General features: G+C 41.4%; 1 protein-coding gene across 1 annotated transcript in view; it reads left to right on the top strand.

Annotated features, from left to right (window-relative positions):
- The window catches only part of pdpr (pyruvate dehydrogenase phosphatase regulatory subunit), a 51,419-nt gene extending 43,902 nt beyond the window's left edge, over positions 1-7,517 (top strand). The window contains exons 15-18 of the mRNA XM_043707236.1: positions 1,667-1,761; positions 2,972-3,061; positions 5,407-5,589; positions 6,099-7,517. Coding sequence (XP_043563171.1) covers positions 1,667-1,761; positions 2,972-3,061; positions 5,407-5,589; positions 6,099-6,503 — 773 coding nt within the window. The 3' untranslated portion in view covers positions 6,504-7,517. The remainder of the gene's footprint in view (positions 1-1,666; positions 1,762-2,971; positions 3,062-5,406; positions 5,590-6,098) is intronic.
- The last annotated feature ends 6,555 nt before the right edge of the window (positions 7,518-14,072 follow it).

Below are 14,072 nucleotides of genomic sequence, written 5' to 3'. Positions count from 1 at the left end.
CACCTTCAGACCTTTTCAGCTTCCACAGCACCTTTTCTCCTTAGTCTTGGTTGCTGCTCTCAGCTCTACACCCTAACTGTCTTGAAGTTCTGGTGTACTACAGGTTATCTTGCAGTGTGAACATAGACTCAAAGAACTAATCGTGTTCCTCAGTGTTTTGTTTCCATACTACTACTACAGCAGTCCAACGACTACTTTTACCTCTCTCTCACTTTTTAGATATCTAAAAGAACTCTTGCAATTTCCCTTTATATTGGCTAGCTTGCCCTCATATTTCATCTTCTCCCTTTTGTTTAGTTGTCCACTGCTGGTTTTTAAAAGTTTCCCAATCCTCTTGCTTCCCATCAATCTCCATCATTTTGTATGCTTTTTCTTTTGCTTTTATGCTGTCCCTGACTTGCCTTGTCAGTCATGGTTGCCTCATTCTCCTTCCTTACATTTCTTCCTTGGGATGAATTTCTGCTGTGCTTCCTGAATTACTCCCAGAAACACCTGCTGGTGCTGCTGCACCATCTTTCCTGCTGGGCTCCTCTTCCAGTTAACTTTGGCCAGCTACTCCATCATGTTTTTGTAGTTATCTTTACTCAATTGTAATACCGTTACATCTGATTCCATCTTTTCTGTTTCAAACTGCAGGATGAATTTGATTATGTTATGGTCACTGTCCCTTCAGGGTTCCTTCACCTTAAGCTTATTAATCAAGTCTGTCTCATTTCACATCACCAACTCAGAATCATCTGTTCTGTAGTGGGCTCTACCACACACTACTCCAAAGAACCATCTCGGAGACACTCTGTGAATTCTTTTTCTTGGAATGTGCTACCAACTTGATTTTCCCAGACCATCTGCATTTTGCAATATCTCCCATGATTTCGAAAAGTGCCTGTGGCTGCATGCATTTTTTCTTTAGCCTTCTTTTTGCCAGTCACCTTAAATCTGTGTTCTCTGATTCTCAACCTTTCCACTCATGGGAACAATTTCCCTCTACATAGTCTGTGTGGACTACTTGCTGCAGAGTTCCCAGCTTCCCAACTCTTTTAGTTACTGTATTTATATGGCTAATCTAGTTCAGTTTTTGAACAATGGTAATCCCTAAAACATTGCTAGCTGGGGATTCAACAATGGTGATGCCTTTGAATGTCATGGAGTGGTGATTAGATTCTCGCTTGTTGGAAGTTGTCATCACTTAGTGCATTTGTGGTGTGAATGCCACTTGCCATTTGTCAGCCCAAATCTAAACCTTGACCAAGTCTTTCTGTTTATAGACATGGACTGTTTCAGTAGCTGAGGAGTTACGCATAGCACTAAGCATCTATGCATGTTCTAACTTTTGATGGAGGGAAGGTCAATAATGGAAGAAGCTGAAGTTAGTTGGACCTAGAACTGTGGAACTCCAACATTTGGCTTTCTGGGACTGAAGTGATTGTCCTCCAACAGTCATAACTGTTGGTATTTCTTTATTCATTCCACATTGCATTAAATCCTGAAGGTTAAGATCTGTAAAAGCATACAATTATTTTGATATTCTCAGGCATACATAATGCTGCACGTTGATCACCTTGCACAAATTGAAAGCAATACATCTGAAAGAGAATTGGGGTATCTGTGTGGGATTAATCAAACAATGTCATGTTTTTTAAAAAACTTCGTTTTTCTTTTCCATTAGCATTGAATTTGATTGGTCCCCGTGCAATGGATGTCCTTTCCGAATTGTCTTATGTGCCAATGACTCCAGATCACTTTCCCTCATTATTCTGTAAGGTGGGTTATGGAATTGTTTTGAAAACAAAGTAGTGCAGCTGCTGGAAATCTGAAATAATAGCATTAAGTGCTGGAGAAAGTCAGCAGGTCTCATCTGGTAATGTGTGGAGAGATAAATAGTTAACATTTTGAGTCCAATGACTCTTCTTCAGAACAGTCCTTACAGAATTGTATTGTATTGTCAGCTCAGAACCATTGTGTACCTTATACATATGAAATTACAAATGTGTCATCCTAGTAATTGTCGGATATCCTGTGGTAGAGGGACTTCCTCAGACTGATCTGTGTTCCACAATAACCTGCATGGTACCCTTCTTAGTGAGCAACAACAAGAAATTCCAGTTGGTCATGTCAATATCCATCCACTTTCTCCTTGACTTAGTGATTTAAGAAACAGGAGGCTTCACCTTTGATTTCTATAATGTTTGGTGTGCTTATTTTGATGGAAATAATCTTCCTAAGTTTACCTCTGTGCTTTTACAAGTGTTTTGCGGACATCCAGTGATCTCTCAAAGCAGTTGTCTTGTTTCTATCTAGTTCTAGCAGAAACGGGGGACTGGGGAAAGTCTCGTCTGCATTGTTGCAGATTCCTGTTCCTGTAAGATTATTGATACTGGGATTTCTCATATCTGGGCATCAGAAACGTAGCTAGGAAAATTGACAGCAGTAATTTCATGAGAATTCCTGCTGGATTGAGAGCCACTCACAATAGGAATGGACCTGCAATGTCCAGTTCAATCGTGGCAGAATTTATTGCTCCTAAAAGAGGGCAAGAGTTGTTTGATGGATGTTTTTTTCACTATTCCTCTGACTCGGATTCTACACTCTCCTGTCACACTCTATTCTCTGTCTGTTCAGTGAATAACATTCACCAATATTGAGAGAAAGGATGTGGTGATACCAGTAATCAATTAGTCCCAGTCCATAGAACAGTGGTGGATGGTGATTTCATTTTATCAAATGGCTACACAGATCCTGTTTCGTTCAAATCTGTTATACTGAACTAAAGAGCAATATCACTGATTTTTTGTTTGGTCGGTTGCAGATATTTACCCAGGTGGTGAGGATGTATGTTTTTGTTTGTTTTGGAGAGAAGAGGGTGTGTGTATGCGTGCGTGAGTCCACATACTTGTGGGGGATGGAGTTGAATGTACTCTGTATACTGAGAGGATTGATGAGTTGATATTTACTATGCGTCTCCAATTAACAGGAGATGAGTGTCGGTTACGCTAATGGCATCCGGGTGATGAGTATGACACATACAGGAGAGCCTGGCTTCATGCTGTACATCCCCATCGAGGTGAGTATTGCACTGAAATTGTGTTTATTGCCCAATTCATTAACTGATCTTGAATTTTGTGTTAGTTGTATGAAATTCTCCATTATAACAGATGTGTAACGTGCTTAAATTTAGGTTTCTCAATTAGTTATGTTCAGGGGAACCACTGATAGTGGCCAAATGGTTGCAGTTCAGCTACAACACTGGCATCTACTGGCAATATAGAAAAGTATCCAGATGTGTCCTGGACATATACAGCAAGACAAATCCAACCCAGCCACTTAGCATCCCATCAGTTGAATCTTGATCAACGGTAAAGTGTGGTCAAAGACTTTATCAATGGTTCCAACAAGTAGCAGTTGGTTAACAATAAACCTGCTCACTGATGCTCAGCTTGGGTTCTGCAAGGGGCACTATCCTGGTTACAGCCTTAGTTCAAATATGGACAAAAGAGCTGAATTCCAGAGGTGAGGTGAGAATGGATAGACCTTAACATCAAAATCCCATTTGACCAAGTATGGCATCAAGCCCCCCCCCCCCCAGCAAAACTGGAGTTATTGGGAATTGGTGAGGGAAATCTCTCCACTGGTTGGAGATATACCTGGCACACAGGAAGCTGGTTGTGATGGTTATAGGTCCATCATTTCATTCCAGAAAATACCTGCAGAAAATCCTGTCTTAAACCCAACCACCTTCAGCTGTGAAGTGGAGATGTTTGCTGATTGTTGCACTATGTCTAGCACCATTTGTGGTTCCTAAGATACTAAGCAGTCCATATCCAAATTGCAGTAATACCTGGACAATATCCAGATTTGGACTGACACGTGGCAGGTGACATTCGGTCCCCACAAGTGCCAAGCAATGACCAACTCCCCTTGGCATTTGGTGTCATTGCTACCACTGAATTCCTCCATTGTAAACATCCTGAAGATTACCATTGACCAGAAACTTAACCAATCTCGCCAAATAAATACTGCAGCTACAAGAGGCTCGGAATTCTGCAGTGAGTGACTCATCTCCAGAGGTAAAAACAATGACTGCAGATGTTAGAAACCAGATTCTGGATTAGTGGTGCTGGAAGAGCACAGCAGTGCAGGCAGCATCCAAGGAGCAGCGAAATCGACGTTTCGGGCAAAAGCCCTTCATCAGGAATAAAGGCAGTGAGCCTGAAGCGTGGAGAGATAAGTGGTGAGGGAGTGGTGGTGAAGGAGGCCCAGGACCTCCATGTCCTCGGCAGAGTGGGAGGGGGAGTGGAAATGTTGGGCTACGGGGCGGTGTGGTTGATTGGTGCGGGTGTCCCGGAGATGTTCCCTAAAGCGCTCTGCTAGGAGGCGCCCAGTCTCCCCAATGTAGAGGAGACCGCATCAGATAACAATAAATGATATTAGTGGATGTGCAAGTAAAACTTTGATGGAGGTGGAAGGCTCCTTTAGGGCCTTCCTTTATTCCTGATGAAGAGCTTTTGCCCGAAACGTCGATTTCGCTGCTCCTTAGATGCTGCCTGAACTGCTGTGCTCTTCCAGCCCCACTAATCCAGTCTCATCTCCAGAGCCTGTCTACCATTGACAAGGCACAATCAAGGAGTCTGACGGAACATTCCCACTTGCCTGGATGAAATTGACTCCCAACAACATTCAAGAAGCTGGATACCACCCAGGAGAAAGTAGCCTGCTTAATTCGCAGCACATTCATATTCACTCCCTCCAGCTGTGACATTCAGCAGCAGCTACAAGTGCATTACAGAAATTCATCAAGACAGCTTAGACAGCACCTTCCAAACCCACAATCACAACTGAGAAGGTCAAAGGCAGGAACACTGCCTTTTTCCTACTTTCTTTGACAAGAGTGTACCAGCAAATAGAATAGGAGATTCCCCTCCTTCATTTACTTAACACCCTGACTTGGAAATTTGCCACAGTTCTTCCTTAAGTATACTGTATAGGTCTAGCATATTTGAAATAAGATGATGAAATGTGTAATGGGCAAAGCATTGCAAAGCAGTTCAACTAAGATCTGTGCTGTCAATTTCCACTGAGCTGGCATTAGAAGCACTGCTGTTCTTAGATTCCATGCTTTGAGCTGGAGAGAGTTAAAATCAGCCAGGAATGTGCCTGACTGATCTCCAATGAATCCCCCTGGTGGTTAGATGTTTTACTTTAGGAACTCTCAGGATTTGACTGTAGTGTTCTGCCTGCCAAATGTTTATGCTGCTGGCAGCTCTACTTGGCCAGGTTCACACAGATTGAAAACCACTTGTGTGAACTACTGGAAAGTAGCTTCAACAAACCTGAGCACATATAGGACATTGCAGTAACCAGGCTGATGGATAAACTGTCATGTCTTTGACTCTGCTGCTCCTTTTTCAGTATGCTCTTCATGTCTACAATGAAATTATGAATGTGGGGCAGAAATATGGAATCCGGAATGCTGGGTACTATGCACTGCGCAGCCTACGTATCGAAAAGTTCTTCGCCTTTTGGGGTCAAGACCTGGACACATTTTCAACACCACTGGAGTGTGGACGTGAATTCCGAGTAAAGTTTGATAAGGTGCTTGTGTGTTTGGAGTTTAACTGGGAAGAATTCATATTAAAGAGGAAACCATATATTCAATTTTGCAAAGTGACATGGGTGGAAGAGTGGAGTTACGTGTGCGCGTGCACGTGTGTGTGTTTGTGTGCGCGCATGCACCAATACGTTTTCTATATTTACCTTCCTTTCTTGCTCTGCTCCCCCTCAATCTCACCCTTTTTGCTCTTGCTCATTTTATATCTGCTGATACACTCTGTCAAAGAAAAGGCAGTGGAAAGGCTGAGTGGATGGGGTTGTGAGATGACTGGGAGATTGAAAAGGAGTCCTGTGTCTTAATGGATGGGTTTGAATATAATCTATTTGTGGAGACTCATGTAAATTGATTTATATGGAGCAGTGGACAATAATGGTTCTGAAATCTACATATCAAGTCACATATGTTACTTTGGGCAGAAAGTAACGCTGCTCGTATTGTGTCCGAGGGTTTTCTGTTTTTATGGGTTAACCTTCTCTTTGTTTAATTGTAGGGGACTGATTTTATTGGCCGTGATGCTCTGTTGCAACAAAGGCAGGAGGGAGTTTGCCGTCGGTTTACCATGTTTATCCTGGATGATCATGACACTGACCTTGACCTTTGGCCTTGGTGGGGAGAACCTATATACAGAAATGGGCACTATGTTGGCATGACAACTAGTAGCGCTTATAGTTACACATTGGCTCGCCATGTATGCCTGGGCTTTGTTCACCAATATGAAGAAGGTACTGGAGCTAAACTGGTGGTGAACCCAGACTTTGTCAATCGTGGTGATTATGAGATTGAGATTGCTGGACAGCGCTTCCGGGCAAAGGCCAAACTTTATCCATTCAGCTCCTTGTTTACACAGAAGAGGAGAAAAGATGAAATGGAACTGAGTAGCTTTCAGGGGAAATAAGAGCCTCAGCAACATCTTTGAGTTGAAGGTGGCGAAGGGTCAATGATGCAGTTCCAAGAAGGGAGGTTGGGGAACGCAAACGACCATTATAATTGTTGATGGTGTGCATAGCTATATTTTCTATTCTGCACAGACACTTTGTGTATATAAACACGGATAAAAAAAATTGTTCTGAATGTCTCACATTCAGCCCTACATGTGAGCACCACTCTTGTCTTTTCGTTTATTGTATAGAGGAAAATGCTGCTGTCCTCTGAGGAAAAGCGAGTGTCATTCTGAAAGTGGACCTCAGGATCATTGCAACTTCTTTGTACCCCATCTCTCAGTTGAGTTTGGAAAGTCAGTATAGACATGTGCTGCTACCATCTAGATGACATGACTACAGATCTAACCTTTACTGATTACACAGGCATCGCAGTAACAATGCCTTATCATGCCTTCAACTTGCAAGTGAATTGGCGAAAATTAAGTACCCCAGCCAAACTGATCTTTTTCCTCTTCCCTCGTTTCTCTGCAGAATAATACCAGCAGAGTAGTCGTTACCCAGCTTTCCAGGAAGGAGCCTGAAACCCTAGTCTAAGATCCTGCCAATTTTCACTGAGGGTTTACAATTGTTTTTGTCAGAAAGCTTGATTACAAGAGTATTGTTGAAGGAAAACACGAACACAGTAGTGTCCAGCTGATTGCGAGTAACCCATTCAGATTAGGATGTTTCTTCTTACATTGAGTCTGAAATGAAAAAGGCAATCAATATAATAATTTTAAAAATTATTTGGTGCATAATAGATTGAATATGAGCTTGAATGACTGTTTTCTAGTGACTTTGTAGGAGAGAGAAGTAAATGAAAGATTGCTTCCCCCATTGTTGCACCTGTTTCATAACACTGAGATGGACTACAGTTTAACACAATTCAGTGCTGTCACTTTTAATAAAGTTAATACTTTCCTTCAAAACAACATTTCAAAAGCTGCAATCAATGACAGGAATTAAATTCTGGTCTGTTGCTCTATCCATTACAGTAGTGTTTCTCAAATTATTTTTGTTCTCATACAATTATTCAGAATTAATAACCTACAGGTTCTGTTTGTACCGTTAATCTCATCTCTGTTAGTGCTTTCAATGAATTCACACTTTGTCTAAATGGGTCACTCTGCAGCATGATGTAGTGGAGACCAAGAGTATCTCTTATCTAAAGCATGTAAGCTAATCCTAATTGTGGTAGAGGTCAGTACTGTAGATTCGGTATCATTGGCCTGTTTTAATAATACCAGTGTGAGCTGTGGCATAGTTGTGATAGCCCTCTTGCCTCTGAACCACAAGGTCCGAGGTTCAAGTCCTACTCTAAGCTTGAGTGCATAAAAATCAATGTTGACAGTCCAGTGCATCACTGCAGGAATACTGCAATGTTGGATATGTTTTCTTTTCGATGAGATGTTAAACCAAGGCCTCATTTGCCTCTTAAAGTGGATGAGAAAGACCCCATGGCACTAGCAGATGAGTTATCCCTGGTGGCCTAGTCAGCATCACAAAAAAAACAGGTTATCTAGTCATTATCGCATTGTTAACCACATACATAGTCCATCAATATTTTAAAAATTATCTGTTAGTCTGTGATGCTGACACAAGAAATTGTGTGTTTGGATAAAACCAGGCTTCTCCTTTACTGTTCCGGTTTGTGGTGACAATGAAAAGACTATTTATTAGCAATCTATATTTCAGGTTTCATACAAAGATAGTCTGTTGAAATTTCAAGGTAAATGTTTTCATTTTCAGTGATATTGGATATGGTGACAATGCAGAGGGTATGTATTCAGCCATCCTGGGGTAATTGTCTAGAAAATTCTCGCTTCCTTTTTTTAAAATATGAAGATCCTCTGAATAATCAGAAAATGTATATGAAATCACCAACCGCCACCATTTACGACCAACAGAGTTTTTACTTTTTTGTAGAACGATAAAAACTATTGCTAGCCAAAGTGTATCAGTTCAACTTATGCAATCAGTGCAAATCTGGGTGGTACAGATTCATTCTTTTGGAAGGAAGCATTATGAACATGATCTTCCAAAATCATGGATCAGGAGGTAAATTTTCAAAAAAAAACTACTATGGCAAAATCATTCATTTCAATTACTGAAGCAGATATGAGCTGTATTTAAGTTATACCCGGTAAAATATTACAGGGCAATAAATAGACTTAATAGTAATAGATAGATATCCACCTGACACTTAACATAACAGTAATTTCTTATTGCATTTTCTTTCTTAACTATCCTAACGATCACAGGTTTCATAGATATTTTAATTACATATAAACATTTGTCTATATGAATATTTTTATGTATTATTGTCAATGGATTGTCTTGTTGGAGAGTATCCTGAGGGACAGGATTTACATTTATTTGGATAGGCAAGGACTGATTAGGGATAGTCTACATTGCTTTGTGCATGCAATATCATGTCTCATGAGTTTTATGAAGAAGTAACAAAGAGGATTGATGAGGGCAGAGCAGAGGATGTGATCTAAATGGACTTCAGTAAGGTGTTTGACAAGGTACCTCATGTTAGACTGGTTAGCAGGGTTAGATCAGATGGAATACAAAGAGAACTAGCCATTTGGATACAGAACTGGCTCACAGGTAGAAGACAGGTGGTGGTAGTGGAGCCTTTGCTTTCCAGACTGGAGGCCTGTGACCAGTGGCATGCCACAAGGATCGGTGCTGGGTCCATTGCTTTTCATCATTCATGTAAATGATTTGGATGTGAACATGGGAGGTAAAGTAAGTAAGCTTGCAGATGACACCAAAATTGAAGGTGTAGTGAACAGTGAAGAAGGTTACCTCAGATTACAACAGGATCTTGATCAGATGGGCCAATGGGCTGAGAAGTGGCAGATGGAGTTTAGATAAATGCGAGGTGCTGCATTTTGGGAAAGCAAATCTTAGCAGGACTTATACACTTAATTGTAAGGTCCTTGGGAGTGTTGCTGAACAAAGAGACCTTAGAGTGCAGGTTCATACCTCCTCAAATATGGAGTCCCAGGTGGATAGGATAGTGAGGAAGGCGTTTGCATGCTTTCCTTTACTGGTCAGAGTATTGAGTACCCCAGGAGTTGGGAGGTCATGTTGCGGCTGTACAGGACATTGGTTAAGCCACTTTAAGAATATTGTGTGCAACTCTTATCTCCCTCCTTAAGGATGTTGTGAAACTTGAAAGGGTTCAGAAAAGATTTACAAGGATGTTGCCAGGTTTGAAAGGTTTGAGCTGTAGGGAGAGGCTGAATAAGCTGGGACTATTTTCCCTGGAGCATCAGAGGCTGGAGGTGGTCTTATTGAGGTCTATAAAATCAGGAGGGACATGGTTGGGAAAATAGACAAGGTCTTTTCCCGGTGGCGGGGGTATCTAGAACTGGAGGGCATTGATTTAGGGTGAGAGGAGAAAAATTTAAAATGTCTTAGGGCAACGTTTTCGCACAAAGGGTGGTGCGTGTGTGGAATGAGCTGCCAGAGGAAATGGTGGAAGCTAGTATAATTACAACATTTAAAAAGGCATCTGGGTGGGTAAATGAACAGGAAGGGTTTAGAGGTTTTATGGGCCAAGTGCTGGCAAATGGGACTAGATTAGGCTGCCTGGTAGGCATGGACGAGTTAGACTTAAAGGTCTGTTTCTGTGCTGTACATCTCTATGACTCTCAGTACTTTGTGGGGTGAACAGCAACACAATCCTTGACAGCTCTGTGATTGCTGAGGATACTGTGTTTTGGACCCAAAAATCTGCCAATTTCTTTTGATCAAATCGAACTTGAGCGGCCGCTAATTACATAGGTTCTCTTCTTTCATGGTTAATTCTTCTTATGATTTGGGAATTTCAGGAAAATTTGAGGAAGGGTAGTGAACCCGGCTCTTTGTTTTCTCTCTCAGAGAAATATTCATGTAACTGCAGTACCAGTTCAGTGATATTTTGCTTGAAGTCCTCACTTAATGTTATAGTTATTCCTAGAAACTGCAACATTTTAAATGGATTGGCATTAAGTGACGTATCATTCCTTATTGGTTTATTATTGAATCAAGTTTCCTGCAAGACTGTTTGCTCCAGTCAAAAGCTGTTAAATAAGTTAAATACCAAACTATACACGCACAACACTCTGCATTTCTAGGAGAAAATCTTGCAAAATAAATTTGTCCCTGAATATAAGAGAAATACTGCATGAGTTCAAATTAAATAATGTACACCAGTCTCTGTTAAGTAGTCCCAGTGGCTCAGAGATAATTTGCTTCCAATCCAGCTGATGGGTTCTGAGGTGGTTGATAAGGCCGGATATTGCTCAGAAAGTCATTGTGGAGATGTTTAATGTCTTTGTAAGTGCTTGAGGACATCCTGGATGTGGCTTTGAGTGATTTAAAGCCTGGGTAATGGGCATTTTGATTTAGGTGAAGATCTTGATGTTGCTGTGGATATTGAGGATTGTTTGAAGACCCTGCTGGCTTTGAATTAAAAGCAGCATGCAATAGCAAGTTGCTAGTGCAATTAATGGAATGAATAGCTGAAATCATCACAGCCTTAAATTTATGCCAAAAATATTTATTTTCATTTTTCCCACTAGATTTTTTAAGAGTTGATCATCTTCAGAAATGCTTGAGACATCTAGGCAAGGATGGTATACAGCGACTGTTCCTTGGAGTGACCCGTCAATGCTTGAGGCATCTTGGACTAATACACCATCAAGAGCTTAAACTTAAAACGCCCAGCATTCTCACCAAGCAAAAGAGTTAGGCAGTCTTTGGCAACTATAAATTATGGTGCCATCTTCCCTATGAAATGGATATTCACTGGAACATGCATTTCCAAAAAGGCCTCATCTCATCAACATTGGAAAATTTGCTCTGCTAAGTACCCATCTTTTTCAATGACTCTCTTAACTGGGCAAGGATTTTATCAGCTGGTCCTGTATCAGTACTAGATGCATCCCAGACATCCTACTGTTAGGTAGTCAGGCACACATCTTTAAACAAACAAACCATCCTGACCAACATTTAAGTTCTGACTGTGAGTTCTTACCGTGTTCATTCTGTATGACTATGCTTTTTCTTGGGTGACCGTCCCCTAGAAGAACCTAATAGTGGATTTTACCGAGAATCCCCAGGGTCTTTCCAAGTTCTCCATGATGCTGCTTTTAGTTCAGTAAATGAATCGAGGCTTACAGGAAAACTGCTGGAAGGTGGGCATGTGGAATGTCGGATAAGCCACAATCCTAGATCTAGGATGTCACCTTGCCAGCACTTCAAGATACCTGGGTTTGATTTTTTTTTTGCCATTATCATGGATTGTTCCAAATGTCATAAGGAGGAGCCCCAGGCCTCTAGTGATATCAACTTTATTCTGCCAGTTTCAATTTTGGGTTGATGACTTTCCTTGATTTCTACAAACAGCAGATCATTACCGCTACTTGCTGGGTGTTTCCAACTCATGTGAAAGAACTTTGCAGTACTAAATCATGTCGTAAAAGGGCCTTATTGCTCCACTACACTGTCTGCTCTGTCAATGGCTTTAAAATGGCTCCTGTTCCTTATTTGTAGAAAGATGCAGTGAAGCATTTTTCACGCAAACAAGCAATTTCACTTTGTGTCCAGGAAATGAAATAACCTAGAATCAAAACTAGCTTAAGTGAAGAATAGTGAAGCAAGGAGGGGGTTTCTTGCTTGCAGAAAACCATTTTTAAGAATGAAGTTTATAGAGCAAGTACCTCAAATACAGTACAGCAGACAAATCTTTAAACAAAATTAAAGTTGCTGTAGTTTCTCAACTACAGATACTGTATAGCATTGAACCCTAAAGAAAAATAGTTTATTTCAGGACCAGTCTATGCAGCACAGAACTATTTAGAAAATAATTCCAAGGTGGCAAATCACACTCCAGTTCCCAAACTGCTCACTTTTTTATGTTGAGAAAGAGCTCTGTTTCTGACAGGAGATTCCGATGAGGGTTCCTCCAGCAATATGGAGCATTCTTTAAATTTGATTAGTTCAGAATAGGAGGGAGATGTCCAACCATGCTCGCATTTCATACCAGTAGCTGCCATGTTTTGTTATTTAAATGTCCAACATGACAGTCACACTGACAGTACCTGTGCAAAGTAAGTGTGTAAGATAAATAAGGTTAGGACGTCAGGGTGTTAGGTAAGTGACTGTATGGCAGACAACTTTAAAAATGTTTTTTTCGATACTGGTTCATGCAGAACAGAACTGACTAAAACATAATGTTCCTTGACTACAGGGTGCAGACTCAATGGTGCCAACTCTTAGTTGAAACTTTATTGCTGGAACAGCACAGCAGGTCAGGCAGCATCCAGGGAACAGGAGATTCGACGTTTCGGGCACAGGCCCTTCTTCAGGAATGAGCAGAGAGTGTTCAGCAGGAGAAGATAAAAGGTAGGGAGGAGGGACTTGGAGGAGGGACTTGGAGGAGGGGGATGACCTGGGGTGTGCAGTGAGAGAGGGACTCACTGAAATCTTTGTAGAGAGAGGCAGAGAGCTTCTTCAAGGAAGGCATCCTTGTAAGAGGATTCGCAGTAGGTTGAAATCTTCGAGGAGAAAGTGAGATCTGCAGATGCTGGAGATCAAAGTTGAAAATTTATTGCTGGAACAGCACAGCAGGTCAGGCAGCATCTAGGGAACAGAAGATTCGATGTTTCGGGCACATGCCCTTCTTCAGGAATGAGCAGAGAGTGTTCAGCAGGAGAAGATAAAAGGTAGGGAGGAGGGACTTGGAGGAGGGGCGTTGGAAATGTGATAGGTGGAAAGAGGTCAAGGTGAGGGTGATAGGTCGGAGTAGGGTGGAGGCGGAGAGGTCAAGAAGAAGACTGCAGGTCAGGAAGGCGGTGCCGGGCTTCCTGACCTGCAGTCTTCTTCTTGTCCTCTCCGCCTCCATCCTACTCCGACCTATCACCCTCACCTTGACCTCTTTCCACCTATCACATTTCCAACGCCCCTCCTCCAAGTCCCTCCTCCCTACCTTTTATCTTCTCCTGCTGAACGCTCTCTGCTCATTCCTGAAGTAGGGCCTGTGCCCGAAACGTCGAATCTCCTGTTTCCTGGATGCTGCCTGACCTGCTGTGCTGTTCCAGCAATAAAGTTTCAACTTTGCTCTCCAGCATCTGCAGACCTCACTTTCTCCTCGAAGATGCCAACTCTTATCACAGTATCTGATGAAACTGCTTGTGCAATGATGCAACCAGGAAATGAAAAATTGAACTCTATGTTAAAAAGGTGAACGTGACTTTCATTGAGAAGCCAGGCCATTTAAAGAATGCTTTTATTCTGAATTGTGAAAATTCAAATTCACATTTATTCCAAACCATTTTATGGCTATGACAAAGACATGCAGGTTACTTTAATTAGTGTTTGAATAACAGAGTTTGTCAATGATTATAGATCTGTGTCAACATCTTCATCTAGAAGAATATTATCTTTATTTGGCAGTCACGATTAGTTGGTTATCAACATTGATGCTATAGCCACCAGTAAACGTTCTAAAAATTTACATGTAAGGTTTTGATTTCACTAAATTTTCC

The sequence above is a fragment of the Chiloscyllium plagiosum genome, chromosome 17 (assembly GCF_004010195.1).
Source record: "Chiloscyllium plagiosum isolate BGI_BamShark_2017 chromosome 17, ASM401019v2, whole genome shotgun sequence".
Taxonomy (NCBI): Eukaryota; Metazoa; Chordata; class Chondrichthyes; order Orectolobiformes; family Hemiscylliidae; genus Chiloscyllium; species Chiloscyllium plagiosum.
The sequence above is the reverse complement of the archived record's forward strand: the minus strand, read 5'-3'. Positions and strand labels throughout refer to the sequence as shown.